The following is a 22,263-nucleotide window of genomic DNA, read 5'->3' as shown; positions in this document are numbered from 1 at the left end:
ATCAGCTTGTCAAAATCAGCAAAAAAAAATGTCAGCTGGGATTTTGACAGGAATTGCATAGAATCTTTAGATCAACTTAGGGAGTAATACCATCTTAACACTATTAAGTCTTCTAATCCATGAACATGGGATGTCTTTCTATTTATTTTTGTCTTCTTTAATTTTTATCTTGAGGTGTGCTTTCCAGTGCACAAATCATATGCTACTTTTGTTAAATTTATTCAGGAATATTTTTATTTTTTGCTATGTAAATGGATGGTTTTCTTTTTTTCATTTTTGGATTATTCACTGTAGCTTTGCCTATTTTTTAATTTTTAAATTTCTTTAAAATTTTGTTTATTTTTGAGAGACAGAGCATGAATGGGGGAGGGGCAGAGAGGGAGACACAGAATTTGAAGCAGGCTCCAGGCTCCAACCTGTCAGCACAGAGCCCAATGTGGGGCTTGAACTCACGATCCACAAGATCATGACCTGAGCCAAAATCAGATGCTTAACTGACTGAGCCACCCAGGCACCTGTAGGTTAATTATTTTTGAACTTTACATAAGTGAAATAATTTTGCTATTTGTTCTTTTGTGTGTCACATCTTTGCTCAATATTGTATCTATGAAATGTATCCATGTCACTGCATGTAGCTATAGTTCATTCTTTTTAAAAAAAAAAATTAAAACCTTTATTTATTTTTGAGAGGGGGAGAGAGGAAGAGAGAGAGGGAGACACAGAATCTGAAGCAGGCTCCAGGCTCTGAGCTCTCAGCACAGAGCCCAACGTGCAGCTTGAACTCAAGAACTCTGAGATCATGACTTGAGCCTAAATCAGAGGTTTAACTGACCAAGTCACCCACGTGCCCCATGTAGTTTGTTCATTCTTACTGCTGTGTAGTTTTCCATTGTATATAATGGCCTATTTATATATTCTACCTTGATGGACATTTGACTTGTTTCGGGTTTTGGGCTATCTTGAATAATGGTGCTATTAACATTTTTGTACATGGATTTAGGTGAACCTATTATAAATTTGTTCTGGGTGTATTCTTAGGCATGATTTCAGCTTGTGAAAGTACTTCTAAAAGCTTTACAAAGTGATTGTAATAATTTAGTTCCATCAGCAGTGCTTCAGTTGCTTTTTATACTGAAAAAGTGCTCTATATAATCTACGTTGTAGGCATTTTCACAGTGTGTAATGGTATTTGCATCTTTCTCACGAGTAGTAATATTCAGCATATTGTTTTTTTAATTAGCAGTTTTGGATATTCTCTTTTATACAGTGTTTGTATACAGTGTTTTATACAGTGTTTGTATAAGTTTTTTGCTTATTTTCATTGAGCTTTTTGTCCTTTTTATATTTATCTGTAGGAGTTTTTTATTTATTATAGGTGTAAGTAATTAAAATAATGTGAAACTGGCACAAGTATAGGAAATTGAGTAGTGGGTCATAATGGACTCCAGAAACAGACCAAATATATACTGTGATTTACTTTATGGAAAAGATTAACTATAGTGGGGAAATGATGGTCCTTTCAATAATTACTATTGATTTAATTAATTATATCATGTGATTTCCTATCTCACATCTTGTGCAAATGTCAGTCCCAAAAGATTGAACATCTAAATGTGCAATGCAGAATAATAAAGTTTACTGAAAAAATATAGGAATATATATTCATAACCTTGAGGAAGCCAAAGATTTCCGAAAGAGGACACAAAAGGCAATAACTATTAACCATAAAAAATAGTAAATTGGGCCTCATTACAAATAAGAAATTTTCTTCATGAAAAGACACTACTAAAAAATGAAAAGACAAGACATAGAGCAGGAGATGATATTTACAATTTATATATCCAAAAAAGGACTGTTATTCAGAATTCAAATTGTTTTAGATATATTTCATAATTTTCAAGATTTTCACTATAAAAGCGTATAACTAACTATCTGTTAAAAGGATCTTTGCCCTAATTTTGCTGATTAAAAAAAATCAAGGTAGAAATAGTATATATATATGTATATATATACAGTATATATGGATATGTATTAGGTATATATGTATATGTATTGTGTGTATATATATACACAGTACATATGTATACATAATTTTCAAGATTTTCACTATAAAAGCATATAACTATCTGTTAAAATGATCTTTGCCCTAATTTTGCTGACTTAATCAAGGTAAAAATAGTTTTTAAATTAATTCTTACACATTGAAAATTATTAATCTAAATTCTGTAATTTTCTAAAATCCAGCATATGTATGTATAATTTAAAATGGAAAGAACACATTGTTATTTAGTTTCGTTTGTTAGATTAGCTAAAATGCTAAATCTAATTATTTTATTACCTAACTTATATATAAAATCTGATATGCCAAAAGATTCATGGATATGTTTTTAGTCAAAAATTTAATTCTATACCACATAAATCTTCTCAAAACTTATTAGTCTTGGGGCGCCTGGGTGGCGCAGTCGGTTAAGCGTCCGGCTTCAGCCAGGTCACGATCTCGCGGTCCGTGAGTTCGAGCCCCGCGTCGGGCTCTGGGCTGATGGCCCGGAGCCTGGAGCCTGTTTCCGATTCTGTGTCTCCCTCTCTCTCTGCCCCTCGCCCGTTCATGCTCTGTCTCTCTCTGTCCCAAAAATAAATAAACGTTGAAAAAAAAAAATTAAAAAAAAAAAAACTTATTAGTCTCATGTAAGATTAAGTTAATTTTACATTTAAAAATATATTCAGAATTATAATTAAAAAAATAAAAACTTAGAAAAAACAATTCAGTAATGCTAAGAACATGATATAATGTCACTTAATTTTAAGAATTGGACTTATTTATTTTAAACATATCTATATGTATACATCTCTTTATAAATATATACACAATTGTTATTTAAAGATCTTATTCTAAAATTTTGTTTCCAAAATGTTGGAAGTTGTATAATTATCTTATGCTGGGCTGTATCTTTCCATGTAAGTAATTGTTAATATTTTTAGAACTAGATATTTATCTTATACAGTTTATTATAATTTCAAACTTACTTTTATTGACTTTCTCTTTTGAATTCAAATTGGTTTTGATATATTTGAGATTATTTTAGTGAAGTAATTTTCAAACCTCAAAGCTCTAAAAGTTGTGCTATGTTTACATAAAATTGATTTAGTCTGTTTACTCCATTTTGAAAAATTGGTAAAAAGACTTCTGTGATAGCTGTATCATGACATTTTTATTTTGTTACTGTTGAATTCACACTGTCAATTTTAATGAATCCTACCCAATTAAAGTTGTGTGCATATTTTTCATGAGTCCATAATCAATATAATCAATTATATTTTTACATAATTGCATAGATACAATTTTATATCAGGATGTTGGAGATTAATACATTTTTTAAAATGTTGCAGAAATGCGAGAAGCTGGAGAATAATTTTGATGACATCAAGCACACGACTCTTGGTGAGCGAGGAGCTCTCCGAGAAGCAATGAGGTAAGTCTGGGTCACCATAGCAACAGTCACAGATGTGGTAAAGAAAAAGTCATTCTTCATTATTGGGGGAACAAATGAGTTCATTGCCACCATTCAGCTCTGTTCTCTAAGGTATTAATTTGTCAGTGGAGAGACTTCCCTTGAGGCTGTACTTTGGTTTTGAAGCTGCATAAATGTTAAGCCTCAGTGCACAGTAAAAAATGTAAATGTTTAATTTGTTACTTAAAATGCTTAAGGGGTGTCTTGTTTTATATTTATACTAAACTGTGTGATTGAATGGAAATATTGTTCATCTAAATTCTGCCTGAATATAAAAAATAAACAGAACAATGGTGGTTAAACTGAGTAGTATTTTCTCCTAATTAATATTTAATTTAAAAAGAGGTACTTAAAATTTCATATTCTATTAGATTTTATAGGATTATATCATAGTATTTTTAAACTGATTTACACACTATTTTAAAGCATATAGATTCACTTTTTTTCAAATACAGTAGTCTATAATGAGCCTGATTTTTGTTTTTGTTTTTTGTTTTTTTGCTTTTTTCACTTTTGACATTTCTGTTTCTAAATATTTCTCTGAAATCTCTGCCAGACTTGATACCTTTTTAATAACTTTTAAGAATCAGTCTTTAAATCCGTATTTTAGTAGACATTAAGAATGTGTAAGGAATAAAACTCATCATCCTTAGGGCTAGAAAACAATAAATGAAATTAATTTTAAAAGTTGTGAGCTTCATCTCCCCATTTGAGTTGGATAATTTCCAATATATTCGTACAGAAGTAGTATATTTACCTTTATTTAGCCTATGAAACTACAATTGATTTTTAAAATGCAGTTCTCATTTTTTTTTCAGGATCGTAAGGCTAAAAATAATTTAAAATAAGAGAAAGGATAAACCTATGAGGCTTTCTAGAAGGGAACGTGGGTACAATTTTGTTATTGCTAGCACACAGTTACCATATACTTTAGTTTAGAAGCTGCTCTCATTTAGTAACCTTCCTTTTACCATGCAAGCAGCAGGGGAAAGTAATTAAATTTAATAGAAGCTGCCCTCATTTTGAAGCCACTTCTATTTAAAACCACAGGGGGAGGTAATTAAATTTAATGGAAACAGTAGCTTCTACACAAAGATACATGGTACTTCTGTATAGATGATTATGATGTCACAAAAAGAGGAATAATATATTACTAGTACTGAGAAATTACCAGCTGGAGCAAGTGAGCCTATTTTATTGTTAATGTCTTCACTAATAAAAAAAAGAGGGAAAAATAGAACTGAATATACAATAGAGAATTTGCACCTATAAAATGCAATCATACATTCACAGAAAGTTAGGTTTTGAAAAATAGTAATAAATTAAAAAGAAGGTATAAAACATATTGTGGAAAAAGCCAATGCAGAAATTATGAATGAACTCCTATTTTCACTATAGTCTTTATCTTGTGTCTAAAACTACCACATTTATAAGTTGAAGGCATTGTTTTTGCACATGCTAATGATAATAAATTTGAATATATTAAGTGTGTACACCAATATGTATTTAGAAAGCTACAGTTATTCTCTGTATTTTTATATCTACTCAGTTTGAAGTAAACACATAGACACACAGGAAGACAAAGAGAATGCCAGCTCTGAAGCTTTGAATAAAAGAACTGAAGGCCTAAAACATAGAAAGAATTTCAAAGGGGCAATGTGAATGAAAATGGGTGTGACTGAGGGAAATATAATGAACAAGGAAAGGACATGTAATTAGTATAGAAAATTTGTCATCAAGGAAAATCAAACTGAATTATGGGAGAACTGTGTATGAAGAGATTATTCTGCCAAATTTTGTAATACTTACTTTTTAGAAAATACTAGGATATTCTGCTTTTAAAAAAGTAGAGATGAACTAATAAGAAAAACAAGTATTACCTGGTTAGAATAACCTCTCAATCACTCATGCTATCAGATAAAGCAGTATTCTAGATAATTTAAATCAGCTTTTAATTATATGGCTGTTTAATGTACTTTGTTTACATAAGCTGCATATTTTACACATGCACATGCACACACATATTCATAATGTTTGGATTCACTAAACACAATTAAATAATTTAGTAACCAAAGCATTCAGCAATTTAGTACACTGTGGGCCCACCACTTTTGTGTTTGCTGTTGTTTTTTGCCTTTAGGAAATGTAGCAGTAGCTCATTTGTTTATATGTGAGATTATAGAAGCATGGGAAAAAAGTTGTGATGCTATGTTACTAAGAATAAGAGGAGAAACATGGAGGGGCAAAAATTAATTGTTCTTTAATCTGTGATCAATGTTTGCCTTACATGAAGGGTGTCTCGATCAAAAGAAACTATGGGAGGGTAAGATATTTGATTTAGGCCTTGAAAGAGGGCCAGTTTTGCAGATAGAGGGAATAGAATTGAGAAAGTCATGGAGGCCTGCAGGTGCAAGATGTATTTCAGGAACAGTCAGTAGTCTGATGTAAAGCAAATTTTTTCAAGCTTTTTTTGAATATGTTTTCCCACAAAACTCACATAGGCAGAATTTTTGAGTCAGTAACATCTCTCCTTCCATGTCAAGAATCCTTGGGTGGAAATGAAGCAGTATGAAGTTGGCAAGGATGATGTAAGCATTTCAGAATCTCAGAGTGTGAGAAGGGGCAGTCGGAGACAGGTATGAATAATTTGCTGAAAACTTTGGTGACCATAGGGACTGGCCTTAAGAGGCTGGTTGGAAATGTGTTTGTTACCATATTCTGGAGGCTAGTTACATAGAGTCTAGCTTGCCATGATAAAGAGTGTAAATTATTTCAGGAAGTCATTATTTTTAAGGAAGGGGTGATAGGATTAAATGTAAACATTAGAATTTTGTAGAATTGTTAGAGGGGAAGAAGATACAATATAGGGATAGATGCAGTATTCCATGGTAGCTTTTCTCTTGGTCCTTGGACATGGCCTAGCTCAGCTGTGGGAACATTCTTTTCTCTCAGTGGCTTAACCTCCACAGCAGTCCTCAGGTGACCCTGGACACCCGCAGTGGTGCTCTCATTCTGAGTGTGTCTAGCCTGGAGAAGCTGGAGCAGAAATGGATGGAATCTGAAGATTGACATTTTGTGAGTGCTGTGTTTGGGTGCTGTCACCAAGTTGGAGGTATATCTCCAACTTGGTTTATTAAAGTTCTTAGAATAGGAAAGAGGATTCTGTCCTTGCTCAATTCTCTGTTATCTCATCCAATCCCTCAACATGGCTGGTCTTTGCCATGTAGTCTTGAACACATTCTTTTGTCATGTGTTCCCAGCTCATAAATCATTTTAGACCCCTCCCATACATCCTTCCTACCCCAGATGTGAGGACCTGTAGCCACCTATGTTAAAAACACAAGGAGCTACGAACTAATCTGGGATGTACAGGCTAAGTAAATCAGGTATTTGATCAGGTTTTAGCTAATACCGAGAAAGGGGAAAAAAGGATTTAAAATATTGTTTTGGAAGAAAATAGCGGGGGCAGTTGAGGGGATGAGAGAGCTAGAGAAATCAGTGACATCACTAAGATAAAGGCCCAACAGAGGGGAGTGTGTTTGGGAAATATGAAAGTATTTAAAATGTAGATCTGATAAGACTTTGTGGCTTAGCCTCAATAAATCATAACCTTGATTTAATCTGTGCTGCTCTGTTTTAAATTATTCTTATCCTTTTTGAATAAATTATAATTTATTTGTGTGTCCTACTAGATAGTAACTTCCATGAAACTAGGATTGCTCTTTTGCCCTCTTGTGTATTCTTAGTCTTACCATAGTATTATCATATAGTAGGTACTCAATAATTATCTGTTGAATTGTTGGTAAAGATAAAAGTAATAAGGAGGTTTATTAAAGTTAAGTCAAATGTTTTTATTTTGAATATTTGGATATATATTAATTGGGATAGGGAGAGAAAAAAAGGGTTAAGGAAGAATATTTTCGTTTTCAGATTAATTTGAGATAGCTGTGGCAAACTCGTATAAATTTGCAATAAGCAGAAGGAAAATATAATTCTACAACTCAGGAAAATACTGGGGGTTGATGTGCACATTTGGACTTGTTAAGTATTTTGATACTTGTAGCCATTGGAAAGGATGTGATTTCTAAGAATAGTGCATCAAATCAGAAAGGAGGAGAGTCTAACCAGATGCCTAAGAAAAAATATTGGGCTTAGGAAAATGTGTGTCACAAAGAAACATATTTTGAGATTTAAAAATTATAAATAACTTTCTCCAGCAGAGTAAGTTGGAACTGTAAAGTGGTGTGCCTGAGAAGAGAAGGGTGGGCGGCATTCCTGGCCAGTGTTCTGTGGCTCCTGGAGATAATCTAGAGAAGTGCTGCCCAGCAGAACTTTCTGTGAACTGCAGTAAAACTCTCTAGTAGAAATGTTCTATGTTTCTGTTGTTTAGTATGATTGCCAGTGGCCACATGTGGATACTAAGCACCTGAATTATGGCTCTTGTAACTGAAGAGCTGAATATTTAATTGTATTTAACTTTCATTAATATAAATGTAAATGGTTGTATGTAGTTACAGGCTATTCTTTGGACAGCATCACCTACAGGTATATGTTTGAGTTGCTAACGTGACATTTGTCTATCTCTCATGAATGGAATTTTCATCAAATGGAGTGGCTAGGGTAAAGCTAAACCAGGTTCACACACATCACATATACATCACATGCTGCTCTCTCAAAAAATGAAGAGTAAAAGTTAGTTTCATAACAGTAATGGATGTAAAACCAAAATGAACAAATATGACTTGATATGGAGGAGGTAAATGACTATTACTATCTAAAGGCATGACTTATATGTAAAAAGCTCAAGAGAATTAACAACAAAACCACGCTAGGAATTAATAAAATAATTTAGTAATGTGGTCAGATTTAAGATAAAAATGGAAATTTATTAGCATTTCTATGTATTACCCATAACTAATTAGTGGTTGTATTGATAGTAGATCCTATGACAATCCTATGAATTTATTATATTATAAGGTACCCCAAATCATCCAGAACATCTTGAATCACACAATAAGTGGTATAAGAGGCAGCCATTTAGTTATTTGGAAAAAAAATCACTTTATATTTACACAGGTGCTGAAGGATGTTTCATGTATATCAAAGAACTAAATGAAATAAATGAAATGGCCAATGTCCACTACATTATGGGAAGCAACAGTTTTATTTATTTATTTATTTATTTATTTATTTATTTATTTTGAGGTTTGTACAGGGAAAGAGATGATAAGCTAAAGAGTAGAAGAAGAAATCACTAAGCTTTGCCTGCATTAAAAAAGCTTCTGTTCGTGGAAAGAAATCATGAAATTAAAAGACAACATCAGCGTATTACATTGCTGTGTGTTTAAGAGATTCAGAAAGATTAGGAGCTCAATGGATAATTGGCAAAGTATGATTAAGAAATCTTTGAAAATATTCAACTGTAATGGCCAACAAAATTTAAGTTACATTAAAAAATGTATTAATTTCTTGATTACTGATATTACTGCAGTTCAGCAGGGAGGAAATTTTTGAGTGTTAGCAATGGAATGGCAAGACAGCCATTTCTCACTCCCAGAGCTCAATAGGGGTGGAAGTGACTGCTGCATTTAAGGGAAGGATCACTCCAATAAGTATGAAAAGCTTTAAAGCAAACATACCTTTTACATATTAATTTAACTTCCTGAAATAAATCTATTTCAGAAGACTTAGAAATTATGGGCAATCTCAATGTGTTTCTCAAACTATTAGAATATAACAGTAAACAAACTGAATAGAACCCAATCGTCTACTGTTAAGGAAACAAGTAAGGAAATGAATATTATATATATAATGCATTTGATGTATATTTATATACACATCTATGATTTTATATAGATATATAAACTTAAATATATTTATAAAACATATATTTATGTAACATGTGATATTATATATACACACATGTAATGGTGAATTGTGCCATCTTTAACCCTATCTGGATACTAAAATGATCTTCACCACAGTGTTTTTAGTGACACAAGAATCCTCGTGTTAAACTGTTCACTGAAAAATACCAGGAAACAAAATTGCATGTAGAACATTATCTCCACTGAATATAAAGAATGCAGAGAAAGAAGATGAGATTAAAATATACTAAAATAGCTATTATATTTAGGTGCTAGGTGAACAGATACTTTTTTCAGGCTTATAATTTTCTGTTCTAAATTTTCTATAATAGGAGCACATCATGAATGATTCAAAAAATAATGAAGTAAGAAATGGAAAAATGGAAAGAATAAAATATGATATGAATACTAGGATAAGTGGTAAAAATCAGATTTTAGACTCCAACTGTGATTTTAGGTAAATTAATCTTTTTTTGTCTTATTTTTTTGTAAAATAGGATTAAAAACTTAATAGGATTGATATGATGAACAACAATAATGTAGGAGAGAAAGCTTTGTAATTTATGAAACAATAAAAGGATGATACAAAGTATTATAATGTTTGTATATGTTATTTGCATTTAATGGTGTTTCAGTGATTATTTCAAAGAATTTACATATGTCATACATAATGGAATTGACTGGAAAACTATAGTGTAGCCTTAGAATGTAAAATACCAGAGTGAATATTTCTTGTCTCTCACTTATACAGAGCTCATTGTAGTTCTATGGCTATGTGGAGATATTGTACAGGATTTCTAAAAATGATGACATAAGAAAAAAAACATTTTAAAGACAGGAAAAATACATCTCTAGGTTAAATCTCTGTCTATAGTATGATAATAGTGAGTTTAGAGGTAAAATTCACAACTTCTTTTCATCATATTTTCTCCTTATCACTGCCAATTCAACCTTCTTATCATGCCAAAGTGATTTGATTTCTGTATTATCATATTTTGCACCTGTCTTAGACCCTGTAATAAATTCTAAACATCAAGGGGAAAAGTGGAACCTTTTTAACATTGTGTCTCTCTATCCCCCTTTCAGTTCCAGAGGCAGTAGTGGGACATGTTGAATAGATATGTGAAATTGGAAAGTATTTGAATTGAATAACTTGAGAAAAGGGAGTGTCAAATTGTGGAAAAGAAATGGGTACTTATAGTTCATTAAGAAGAAAAAGTAACAATGTGGTCTGAAGGTTTTAGAAAATGACAATACACAAAAATAAAGATTGGTCAGATTGGTGGTTATACTTCAATGGTGAAAATATAAATTACATATTTGGAATACAAACATTGCTAATTAGAGGTTAGTATTTTATTTGCAGAGCCAAACCTATTCAGTGACACCTGTTATGTTTAGATTATTGTTATGGAGATGAACTTCCAGGACAAACATGAAATTTCTTTTTCATTTTTGCTTGGCTTCATCACGTGTTGGGAATTCTGTCACTAGATGGTGATATTGAGTTGCACACTTTATGTTTCTGGCTTTTTTTCTGGTGTGTGTAATTGTAATTATAGGTGTGCCATAAGCACAGCCATTTATGCAGAGTTAAACAAAATATAACTATACGAACTTGGAAAATAGTTTTAAGAGGTATAAATACATTCTAAGTGTTATTTAAGTCAAAAGGTTAATATTGTTTTAATGTGTTTGTGTTTTTACTTTAGAATCATTGACTTTGATAGGTAGAAAGTATATATATAAATAACAATCTAAATTTTTCATTAAAGACTCAGGTCTAAGAAGAGATTCAGAGACATTTAGAAGAGGTCTTTTCCAGTTTTCCTCTTCTAGATGTATTAGTCTAGAAAGTTCATCTTTAATTTCACTTCTCTGTTAATATCCAGTGGTAAAAGGGACTGTTTACCAACTGATCTAAGGGTTATGTTACTCCTGGTACCTAGATATTGTTTTAGCTGCTTATTGTTATATTAATGTTTTAGTTATATTAATTTGCATCTTGTGCTGAGCATAATGGTTAAACTACACTATTTCTTTAAGTGGTACTTCTACATGAACTGGAATAAAAATTCGTCTCTATGAGTAGTTTTGTCTATCTGAATAAGGCTTGAAGGTAAGATAGTATTATTCTATTTAATCATTTTTGTAGGTAAGTTTTTGTGTGTATGTATATATTAAATATGTGTAAATGTGTATGTTTGTATATGTAAATGTATACTTTCTATATCTCTATTTCTGTCTAAATCTCCCCATCCCAGTCAAGGAAATCTTACAGTGTGACAGCATTTTGAATTTGGGGATCTCTATGCTTTTTAGACATATCTATTAGGACTACAAAGATTTATGTACAAGAAGGTTCAATGAAATTTTTTTATAATAGTAAAAAAAGGGAAAGGGGATAAGAAGGCAACCTAAATATTTATGAATAGTGAGTTTGAGTAATTTAAAAGATGAATGTAAGGCATGAAAAAAATTGAAATTGCATTGTAGTAAAATAAAAGATAAAATGAGAAAGCATTAACAAGATACTTCTAGTAAAATCATCAGATTATTAAATAGTATGGAAAGTAAATACAATTTTTTAAAAATTCTGGGTATGGTATATAATGATATCAACAATTACAGATGATTTAACATCTGTAACTTTTTTTTGCTTTCAAAGTTTTCAAAAATAAACACATTATTTTTATAATCATAAATGCCCATGTATATGTGTGTATCTGTGTTTGTTTTTTAACTATATGAAAAGTTTGACCTGCGATACTGGGTTCAGAGGCGATGTGTTAACTTTTCATTTTAATCAAATGTCTTGATCCTTCATAATTATATTTCTCCAAGTTTTCTTTCACTAAAGGGATCAGCAGGTATCTCTCTAAAAAGTACCCCCCAAGTCAGCAAATTATAAGAGTATCCTCTTTTCTTCTATGCAGAGGAGAGTACCTTGTCTTTGTCATTTCTATTATAAAGAGGCACATATTCTACTATGCCCACAGTAGGTTCCTGCATTTGATCACCTAACATATGGATTTGGTGACCACACTGAATTATCTTTAATGATAATTTTTTTGAAACAGCAGCAAATGAAATCAGGCATAGGTTAATTAAATTATATATGTATAAAATGCGTTAGCCTATACCTTAATCTAAGCATGTGTTCATTCAACTTGGTGCCTACTATGTGCTAGACACTATTTAAAAGGAGTATTTGTAGAAGAAAATAAAATTATAATTACCATTTTATGACTACTCGGTAACTTTAGAATGATAAAACTAGAAAAGAAAATATGAATCATTGGTATATTGGATGTTTATATTTAAAACAACAAATTAGCAGCAATAACATAATAGAATTTAACCATGATAAAAAATAATTCGATTTTGGGGCACCTGGGTGGCTCAGTCAGTTAAGGGTCTGATTTTTTATTTTGGCTTGGGTCATGATCTCATGGTTTGTGGGTTTGAGCCCTGCTCTGTGTCAGCGAGAAGCCTGCTTGAAATTCTCTCTCCCTCTCTCTTGCCCCTCCCACACTCGTGCTCCCTCACTTGCTCTCAAAATAAATAAATAAACTTAAAAAATTAAAAAAAAATTGTATTTTCCCGTTAGTAGTTTAAGATTGTATATTAAAGACTAGAAAGGAAGGGATACAGCTTTTGTTTTGCTACGAAAGAAAAGTGCAGAGCTAAGTCTTACTCTAGAATGCTTATCATTTTAGATACAGACTTTGAATGAGCAGCTAATAGCTAAAATTATTTAGGAGATAAAAATTGGTACTGTGAGGATTAGCTTTAATTTTAAGTATCCATAATTGAAGTGCCACATTATGATTTTAATGTTATGATAATCTTGTTAACAAGCTGTTGTGTATATACTATCATATTTTAATGTAGTTGCAAAGCTTAAGTAAACCATAAAGTAAATTGCTTTTTGAATCAGGCTTTTACAAGTGGAAAATTAGTGGTTTACATGTTTTGAATACATATTTTGTAATTATGCTTGTCATTTTCTACAACTTAAGAAGAATAATAGAATAGGTTTATAGATAATGCATTATTGTTCATTGGCATATTTTGTTATTGCCCATTCTAATTAGTTTGGTTTTATTATACATATACTATAAAATAATAACTGATTCTGTTTCTTTTTCTGTAATAGTCTTCTGGAAGGTACACATTGTAGTTTAGTTATACTACTTCTCATTTCTCATATATCATCACATTACTTTTAACAGAAAATTAATACCTTTTCTTATCTAGTATTTCTACAGGTTATTATGATATACACTGAGTTACATCCATTGGGAGGGTTTGTGTTTATTTGGGGGAAAAAAGTGTCCTATTCTGATAATTGGTGAAGATAGCTAGTAAGTAAGATTTACTTTTTCTGAATTTGTTGCTTCAGTTGACAAAGACAAAGCATGGCAATTTGATAGTCTAAGCCAGAAATAGGCAAACTTTTATGTAAAGTCCAGACAATAAATACTTTCAGCTTTCTGGTTCCTGCAGTCTCTGTTATAGTTATTTAATTATGCTGATGTAGTGCAAAAGCAGCCACATAGACATTTTGTGAACAAATATGTGTGGCTTCATTGGTATGGCTATGTTCTAATAAACTGTTATAGAAACAGGCAACCAGGTGGATTTATCCCATGGGTCATAGTTTATTGACCTCTGGTTAAGAGCAGACTTGACATAAATCAATTAAATTTCAAAAAAGTATTGGTAAATATATTATGAATTTGTTATCTCTGATAAATTAATACTAAAAAATACTGTGAAGTTCTTCCAGTTTTATTTACAAAGATGACTATACAACATTTACTGAGGTGTCCTTATTTCCCAATTTCTGGGCTGTTCTTTGAAATTGAGTAAGTGACACTTCCTAGATTACTCATTCAAGTAAATAAGCATAAATCAGAGAAAACTCACCAATTGCAATTGTAAAATCACCAATGTGCAACCAACATGAGGTCTCGGTATCAATGGCACTGAATCAATTAGCATTAATTCATTATAATTATGGTTTAGAGTTAAAATGTGGACTAACCACTGAAGAACCATCTACATTATGAAACAGTATAATGTTACTCTTCATTTTAGCACTAGTTTACCACAATATGGTACTTATAAAAATATACATTGTGATACCTGACTTTGTTAATTATTCTTATAAATATGGAAGAATCATGGTATCTACTGAAGTACATACATGATGTCTGATACTGATTTGAAAATAGTGTGATGTGTTGCATGGTCTGTTATTTTAACTCCTGTGCAAAGTTTTATACTTTAAGGGGCTATGTAAGGAATTGCCTTCATTTCAAAAATGTAATCAATTGATGTTTAATAAATCTGTGAATTATAAATAAATAATTATCTTCTAGTATACAAAGAAGTTTTTTTTAATATTAAGTGAGATTGCATATGGGATATTCTGAGCCCTTTTTAAAAAATGTTCTTGATGTTTTAAGTTCAGTCTTAATATTTTCCAAAGAGCTTCCTATGAAAATTAGTTTAATTTAATACATTTCCTAACTTTTAGCCCTATAGTTTTTTTTTTTTCCGCATTTTAAGAACCATTATTTTGGCTGGCAAATAGAAGAAATAATAGTAGTCATTTAATTTTGAAATCTTCCATCATATCAACTTTCATCAAGTTTTAGTGGAAATGGGTGTTTGTCATTGGACCACAGAGGAAATACTTTTAATGGATATCTGTGCTATGTTTACAGACGAATCTTGCCAATATCTTCCTCTATCTTTCAGGAGACTTTAGAAAAATCTTTTTTTATTTTTATTTTTCTTAAGATGGGAAAGAAAAATGATTTACAATAAGGTTAAATTACTTACTGGTATTATATTTGTCATTGTCATATTTCCCCTCCATATTTCATTTCTTCCTTCATCCCCTTAGAAGTTGTTTATAATTTCATATTCTGTGAGAGAATATTGCTTGAGACATTTCTCACCCAGGGGTAAGAATTGTGTTGAAATTTAAACAGTTTGGATGAAAAAGCTGTTTTGGAGATCGCATTTCTTCTTTTCAAAATAGAGAAACAAGTATAAGATTTTCTTCAATGTTAAGAAAAAGGTTACTGGTTTTGACACATAATTATTATTAAATGACTAAATATGAATAGAGTATATTAAGTAATTTATTTTTTTCTTTTGTAAGTTATTTAAATTCTGGTTAGTTAAAATACAGTGTAATATTAGTTTCAGGTGTAGAATTTAGTGATTCTTCACTTGCATACAACACCCAGTGCTCATCACAAGTGCCCTCCTTGATCCCCATCACCCATTTAGCCCATCCCCCACCCTCCTTCCCTCCAGCAATGCTCAGTTTGTTTTCTATACTTAAGAATCTGTTTTATGGTTTGCTACATGGGGGTTGGGGGAAGAGAGAGGCAAACTACAACTTAAAAAGCATTGGGTAGGGGCGCCTGGGTGGCTCAGTCGGTTAAACGTCCGACTTCGACTCAGGTCACCATCTCGTGGTCTGTGAGTTGGAGCCCCGCGTCCTGCACTGGGCTGATGGCTTGGAGCCTGCTTCCGAATCTGTGTCTCCCTCTCTCTGCCCCTCGCCGTTCGTGCTCTGTGTCTCTCTGTCTCAAAAATAAATAAACGTTAAAAAAAAATTAAAAAGGAAAAAGCATTGGGTAGCCAGTCACTACCATTAATTGAAATCTGAGGATCATTCCTTGAGTTGGGTCATTTCATTAAAAATGAAAGTCTGCTGTGTTTTGGTATTATTATAAGACTTATACTGTAGTTCATATTTATTCAGGATTATTCTGTTCATCTGAAATTTTTAGAAACTTGATTGTTCTTTCAGTACCTCCACCAAAAATCTGCATTATTTAAGGGTCATGACAAATATATTTGTCACAATAATGTTTCTATAGATGATATAGTTATTTCGGAAAGAGATCTTGTTTATCTCAATACTAATAAATGCTATTTGTAACCTGTAATTGTATGAACAAACTAGGATTTACTAGATATATCTAAATTATTGCATGTCTTTTATTATTTATTATTTTTATTACTTATATTATCATTTTGTCTGATTATATATAACAAGAAATGTAGTTTAAATGTGATGGTACCTAGAACCTTGAATGCATGTTGGAATCATCTTGTGATGATCCAATACCTAAGCCCAACTCCAGAGTAATTAAATGAAATTGTTTGTGTGTTGGGGTGGTGGGATTACAGTCAGCACCAGTATTTTTAAAGCATCTTGGGTGATTCCAGAATGCAACCTAGGTTGAGGATTGCAGTTCCAGTTGGTTTCCATGAAGTCTGTTCTGCAGACAGCAGCCAGAATCGTTTTATTAACGATTCCATGTTTCTCCTCCACTCATACCCCCTCAGTGAGCTCCTACCTTACTTGCAGTAAAAGGGAAAAATTCCTCCAAGCTGTATATAATCCAGATCTTCTCCACTATCTCCTTGACCTTATATTTTATGACTCAATTTTTCTCTTACTTACATTAAGCCACAGTGGCCTAAATAATTAGAAATTAAACAATAAATTTCTGAGACGCCTGGGTGGCTATTTTGGTTGAGTGTCTGACTCTTGATCTCAGTCAGGTCTTGATCTCAGGGTCATGAGTTCAAGCCCTGCATTGGGCTCCATGCTAGGCATGAAGCCTACTTAAAAAAAAAAAAAACAGAAATTAAACAATAAATTTCAAAATAACCATTGGTCACAGAAGAAATCACAGGGATATTTAAAAAAAGTATTTTGAACTGAATAATACATCAATAAAATAAAAATTTTAATTTAATATTAAATTTAATATTTAATTTAAAAAGTAATATTAAATATTTAATATTTAACTTAGTATTTAATTTTAATTTAAATAGAAAACATCAAAATTATACAGATGCAAGTATAGCATAATTTAGAGGAAAGTTTACAGCCACTTTAGAAGACAGTTTCACAGTTTATCATAAGACTAATTGCCCTTACCATTTTTACCATAATTGAAAAATGATTTTGGATGTATAAATCATCATTTTAAATAAAAAAAAGAGTAAAAGCCCTAATTAAAAAAATGTTTTAACAGGATCAGGAATAAGGAAAGGCTGTTCACTCTTAACATTACATTTAAAATTTTTTTTAATGTTTTAATTTATTTTTGAGAGAGAGAGAAGCAGAGCATGAGTGAGGAAGGGCCAGAGAGAGAGAGAGGGAGACACAGAATCCGAGGCAGGCTCCAGGCTCTGAGCTGTCAGCAGAGAGCCTGACACTGGGCTTGAATTCGTGAACCAGGAGATCATGACCTGAGCTGGAGTCGGATGCTTAGCTGACTGAGCCACCCAGGTGCCCCTTAACGTTCCATTTTAATATCCTACTAGAATCCTAGCTAATGCAATAAGATCATGAAAGGAAATAAAAGGTATACTGGTTGAGAAAAGAAAAATAAAACTGTATTTGTTTACAGATGGCATGATTGTTTATAGAAAATATGAAAAAAAAGATTAAAAAGCTCCTGCTGAAATTAATAGGCAATTATATTAAGGTTGTAAGATACAAGGTTAATGTGTAAAAATCTGTTGTTTTCCTAATATCAGCCAGGAATGATTATGATTTGAAATTTAAAAAAAAAATTACCATTTACACTAGCATCCAAAAACTGAAATATGTGGGTATAAATCTAACAAAATATGTACAGGAAAACTATAAAACTAATGAAAATAAATAAATACATAGATATTCCATTTTACTAGGTAAGAAGACTCAATATTGTTCAGATGTCATTTCTTTCCAACTTGATCTTTATATTCAACACAATCCTGATAAAAAGCCCAGGAAGATAGTTTTGGTTATCCACAAACTGATTCTACAACTAATATGGAGAGGTAAAAGACTCCGAATAGGCAGTACAGTATGTCAGAGAAATGACACTACCCCACCTTAAGACATTCTATAAAGATATAATAATCAAGATGGTATATTGGCTAAATAATAGACAAATCAACGGGATAGAACAGTTTGTTCAGATATAGACCCACACAAATATAGTGAATTGATCTTTGACAGAGGAGTAAAGGCAATACAGTAGAGAAGCGATAATCTTTCATGAAATGGGGCTGAAACAACTGGACACCCACATGCAAAAAAAAAAAAATCTAAACATAGACCTTACACCTTTCACAAAAATTAACTCAAAATAGATCATAGACTTAAATGTCAAAGCAAAACTAGAAAATTCCCAGAAGACTATTATAGGAGAAAACCTGCATGATCTTGAGTTAGCAGTGACTTTTAGATACAATCAAAAGGCATGGTTCCTGAAATAAAAATTGATAATCTGCACCATATTAACATTAAAAACTTCTGCTCTATGAAGGACACTACCAACAGGATGAGAAGACAAGCCACATATTAGGAAAAAAGAATTTTTCAAAAGACATATTTGATGAAGGACTGTTGTTCAAAACATACAATTTTCTCTTAAAGCTCAATGATAAGAAAATAACCTTACTAAAAAATTGGCAAAAGATCTGAATATACAACTCACCAAAGAAGATGCACAAATGGAAAATAAGGATGTAGAAAGATGCTCAAAATCATACGTAATTAGCAAATGGCAAATTAATAATATTAAATACCATGACACCTGTTAGAATATATATGTTTCAAAAACTGAAGAGACTGACAACACTAAATGCTGTTAAAGATGTGGAACAAAAGGATCTCTCATTCACTGCTGATAAGACTGTGAAATAATACAGCCACATGGGAGGTAGGTTGGCAGTTTCTTAGAAAACCAAACTGATGATTTCTCCTCAACTCATTTTGAGAATATTCTCACTTCTCAGGAACTTTAGGCTGTGTAATTTTTTTGTTGTTGTTGTTTTTCTTTCTCAGATCTCTGATGCCTCTAAAAATACAATGCTTGTGGCTTATCTAGCTTTTTCTAATTTATGGCAATGGGAGCTTTGATTGGCCTTCTGTGACCTACATTCTCCTTAGAAGTTCAGGTTCTCTGTCTGCCTTAACACATTGTTTTGGTAATGAGTTATATCCTGAGTAAATATAAGCAATTACATGTCATTGTAACTTTAAAGAAAACAAACCTGTTTTTTGAATAATTGATTTTTATTTGGTTCATTTCAAGTAGAATATTTAATCCACTGCCTCCATTATTTTCTCTAAAATATGAAGAAACTTTCATCCCTGTTCCTCTTCTCACTCCATTTATGCCTTTAGTGATATAATCTACTTTCTTTGCCTTTATTCACAGTCTGCATATTACTGTCTCCTTAAATCTGTGTAATCTGCCACATCACTCTCTTGAACCCCAGAGCCGTGGTTCTAAGGCTTATTTGACATTTGAATGTTCATCAGGAACCTGAAACTCATCTGCTCAAAATCAAAATATATTGCTTCACCTTTCAGTAGGTCGCCTACATTCCCAGGGTTCCAGTTTTGACTCTATCACTAGGACTGTCTGTAATTTTTAGTAAGAATCTCCTTAACCTCTATGAGTGTTAATTTTCAAAAAAAACCTTTATATTTTATTTAAATGAATCGAAATAGAACAAGGTCATTGCTTGTTTTAACAAAATATTTTATCAAATGTCTAATTAGTATTTGTCTTTTTCAAAACCAAAATAGTATATGTTCAGGTTACCTCACGTGTAAGTGAAATAATTCACTGCTTTGATAGGAATTAATTGGTCAAGTCAAACAACGAATAATTAAGGATAACTTGGTCTTGTCGACTCAGTTCAATGCTCAGAAGTATAGGTTTAAAAATCCTAAGAGACAAAGCTAAATTAGTTTTAATTGGGCCTTTTATATGACCACTTAAGTGCTTACTTTTCCTAATGTGTTGGTTTTTTACAACTAAAATATGCAACCTGTTGTCTTTTAATTTCTTTAATTCCCTCTTCTTTTCTCAGGAGAGAGTTCTGTATCATTGAGTACGCTATACCTGGGTGAACCCAATCAAATGACTTAGACTTTGGTGTAGGAAAATAAATATCAATGAGATTCTGTAGGGATAGATAATGTCAAAGATACATTTAGGATGTGTCTAATTAAAGTTTTATGAAATAAATGCATTTATGTATTTTTCCTAATGAATTTTTATAGGGTATTAAAATTCTCACAAATAATAAGTTTTAGGATATCATACGATAGGATATAATTTACAAAATTGTTTAATTTCTTTCCACTTTTGGTTATAGTAATATTCACAAGTGTGCCTATTTCTAAAGAAATTGTATGTGTCTTCATGTGAAATAAAATCTTTGGTATCCTTCTAAGCTGATCCTCAGTTAATGCTGATAGTACTTAACAGGTGTTATTTATATGAAGTTCCAAATTGGATCTTACATCCCATTATATATACTTCCCTCCAAAAGATGTCTGCATTAAATGAGAATTAAGATTAAGAAAATGACATTTAACATTAACAAATTTTCTTTTTCTAAATAAAATGCGATAAGACTTTTCATTACTCACTAGAAATGAACTTTTATTGCTACTTCGCACAATTGTTCATAAAGCTACTCCAGCTTAAAAACCATTTAAATGAATTTTATTACTGCAGTGACAAACTTCATTGAAAGTTATTTTCACTTTAAAGATGATCTTAACATATGGCATCCAGGGAGAGGTGGGGTGGGCTTTTTAAGTATTTTCTAAAGATCACTTTTAATTCTTCAGTGAAAATATTAGCACTTTCATAAAGGTTTTTTTTTAATCTTGGCAAAATTAACCATGGAACACATGATAATATATAAACAGTGTTACGTATAACCCTAAATGATAGTCTCTGTATATAAATTTCAAGCCTACTTTGTGTAGAAGAAGACTTCGTTTTTAAGACACATTTTATTTAATAATCAAAAGAAAAAAAACCCAACAACTTGATCATCTTTAAATAGTAATATATATGTTGCTATAATATAAAAGAAATTAAACACATTTTTTTCAAAATGCTTTTCATCTCTCCATTTTTGTGTAGTTTTGTAGATATTTTGGTATAAGTATGTGAGCCCATATTTCCATTGTCAAAAATGTATATTCAATCATGTTATTAGGAGCAGTTGCCATTATAAGCAGTTACAAAACACCTTTTTGATTAATGTCTTTTAAGTTGTTTTTGTCCTACTATTTTTGGCCTGAATGTAAAATAATAATTCAGAAATTCTTATGTTATCTATAAAGGAAGAGCATGAAACAAGATTATTATAGTAACTCAGTGATATATTATAAAGAAGAGTATTTCCTGTAGGGTAGTCCAATTACAAAATAGTAAAACAGGAACAAAACACAATAAAGTATTTTTTCTATTTGTTTCAGTAAGTTTAGCACAGCAGGGATTGTGGCATTCCTCCTGGCTGGTGCGTCAAATCTGCAGTTTGAAATGTAACTGCAAATGGGAGTTATTTTAAAGACATCATATATAAGCTAATAACCTTAGCCATATAAATGAGACAATTATACAACATTTAATATATTTAATTGCTTTTATTGCAATAATTTCATATCTTCGGTTTGAGAAAATAATGTGTTTATTTGAAAAGATTAATAAACTTGTATGTTGAAGACCTGTAAGAACAAAACTTTGAATCATTTAAATGCTTCTTTTGCCTGTCTGAAATTTTTATAGATGTCTATTTACTTGACTGTCTTTGATGAGCCAGTTCAGTTCAATTTGAGGAAAAAATGTTACTGGTGGTATAAATTAACAACAACAACAACAACAACAACAACTGTAACACAAACCGATATAGGATCTAGTAGAACTTTTGAAAAATAACCTGAAATCATTTGGGGACCATACCTTGGACTGCAACATAAGAGGGAAAATATGTTCATTATATGGATTTATAGAAATTTAAAACATCTATATTTT

General features: G+C 31.6%; 1 protein-coding gene across 1 annotated transcript in view; it reads left to right on the top strand.

Annotated features, from left to right (window-relative positions):
- The window catches only part of DPYD (dihydropyrimidine dehydrogenase), an 862,317-nt gene that overhangs the window by 123,183 nt on the left and 716,871 nt on the right, over positions 1-22,263 (top strand). The window contains 1 exon segment of the mRNA XM_043575643.1: positions 3,388-3,470. Within this exon segment, the coding sequence (XP_043431578.1) occupies positions 3,388-3,470 (83 nt within the window).

This window comes from Prionailurus bengalensis, chromosome C1, assembly GCF_016509475.1.
Source record: "Prionailurus bengalensis isolate Pbe53 chromosome C1, Fcat_Pben_1.1_paternal_pri, whole genome shotgun sequence".
Classification (NCBI taxonomy): Eukaryota; Metazoa; Chordata; class Mammalia; order Carnivora; family Felidae; genus Prionailurus; species Prionailurus bengalensis.
Note: the sequence above shows the minus strand (reverse complement) of the source record. Positions and strands in the feature narration are given on the sequence as shown.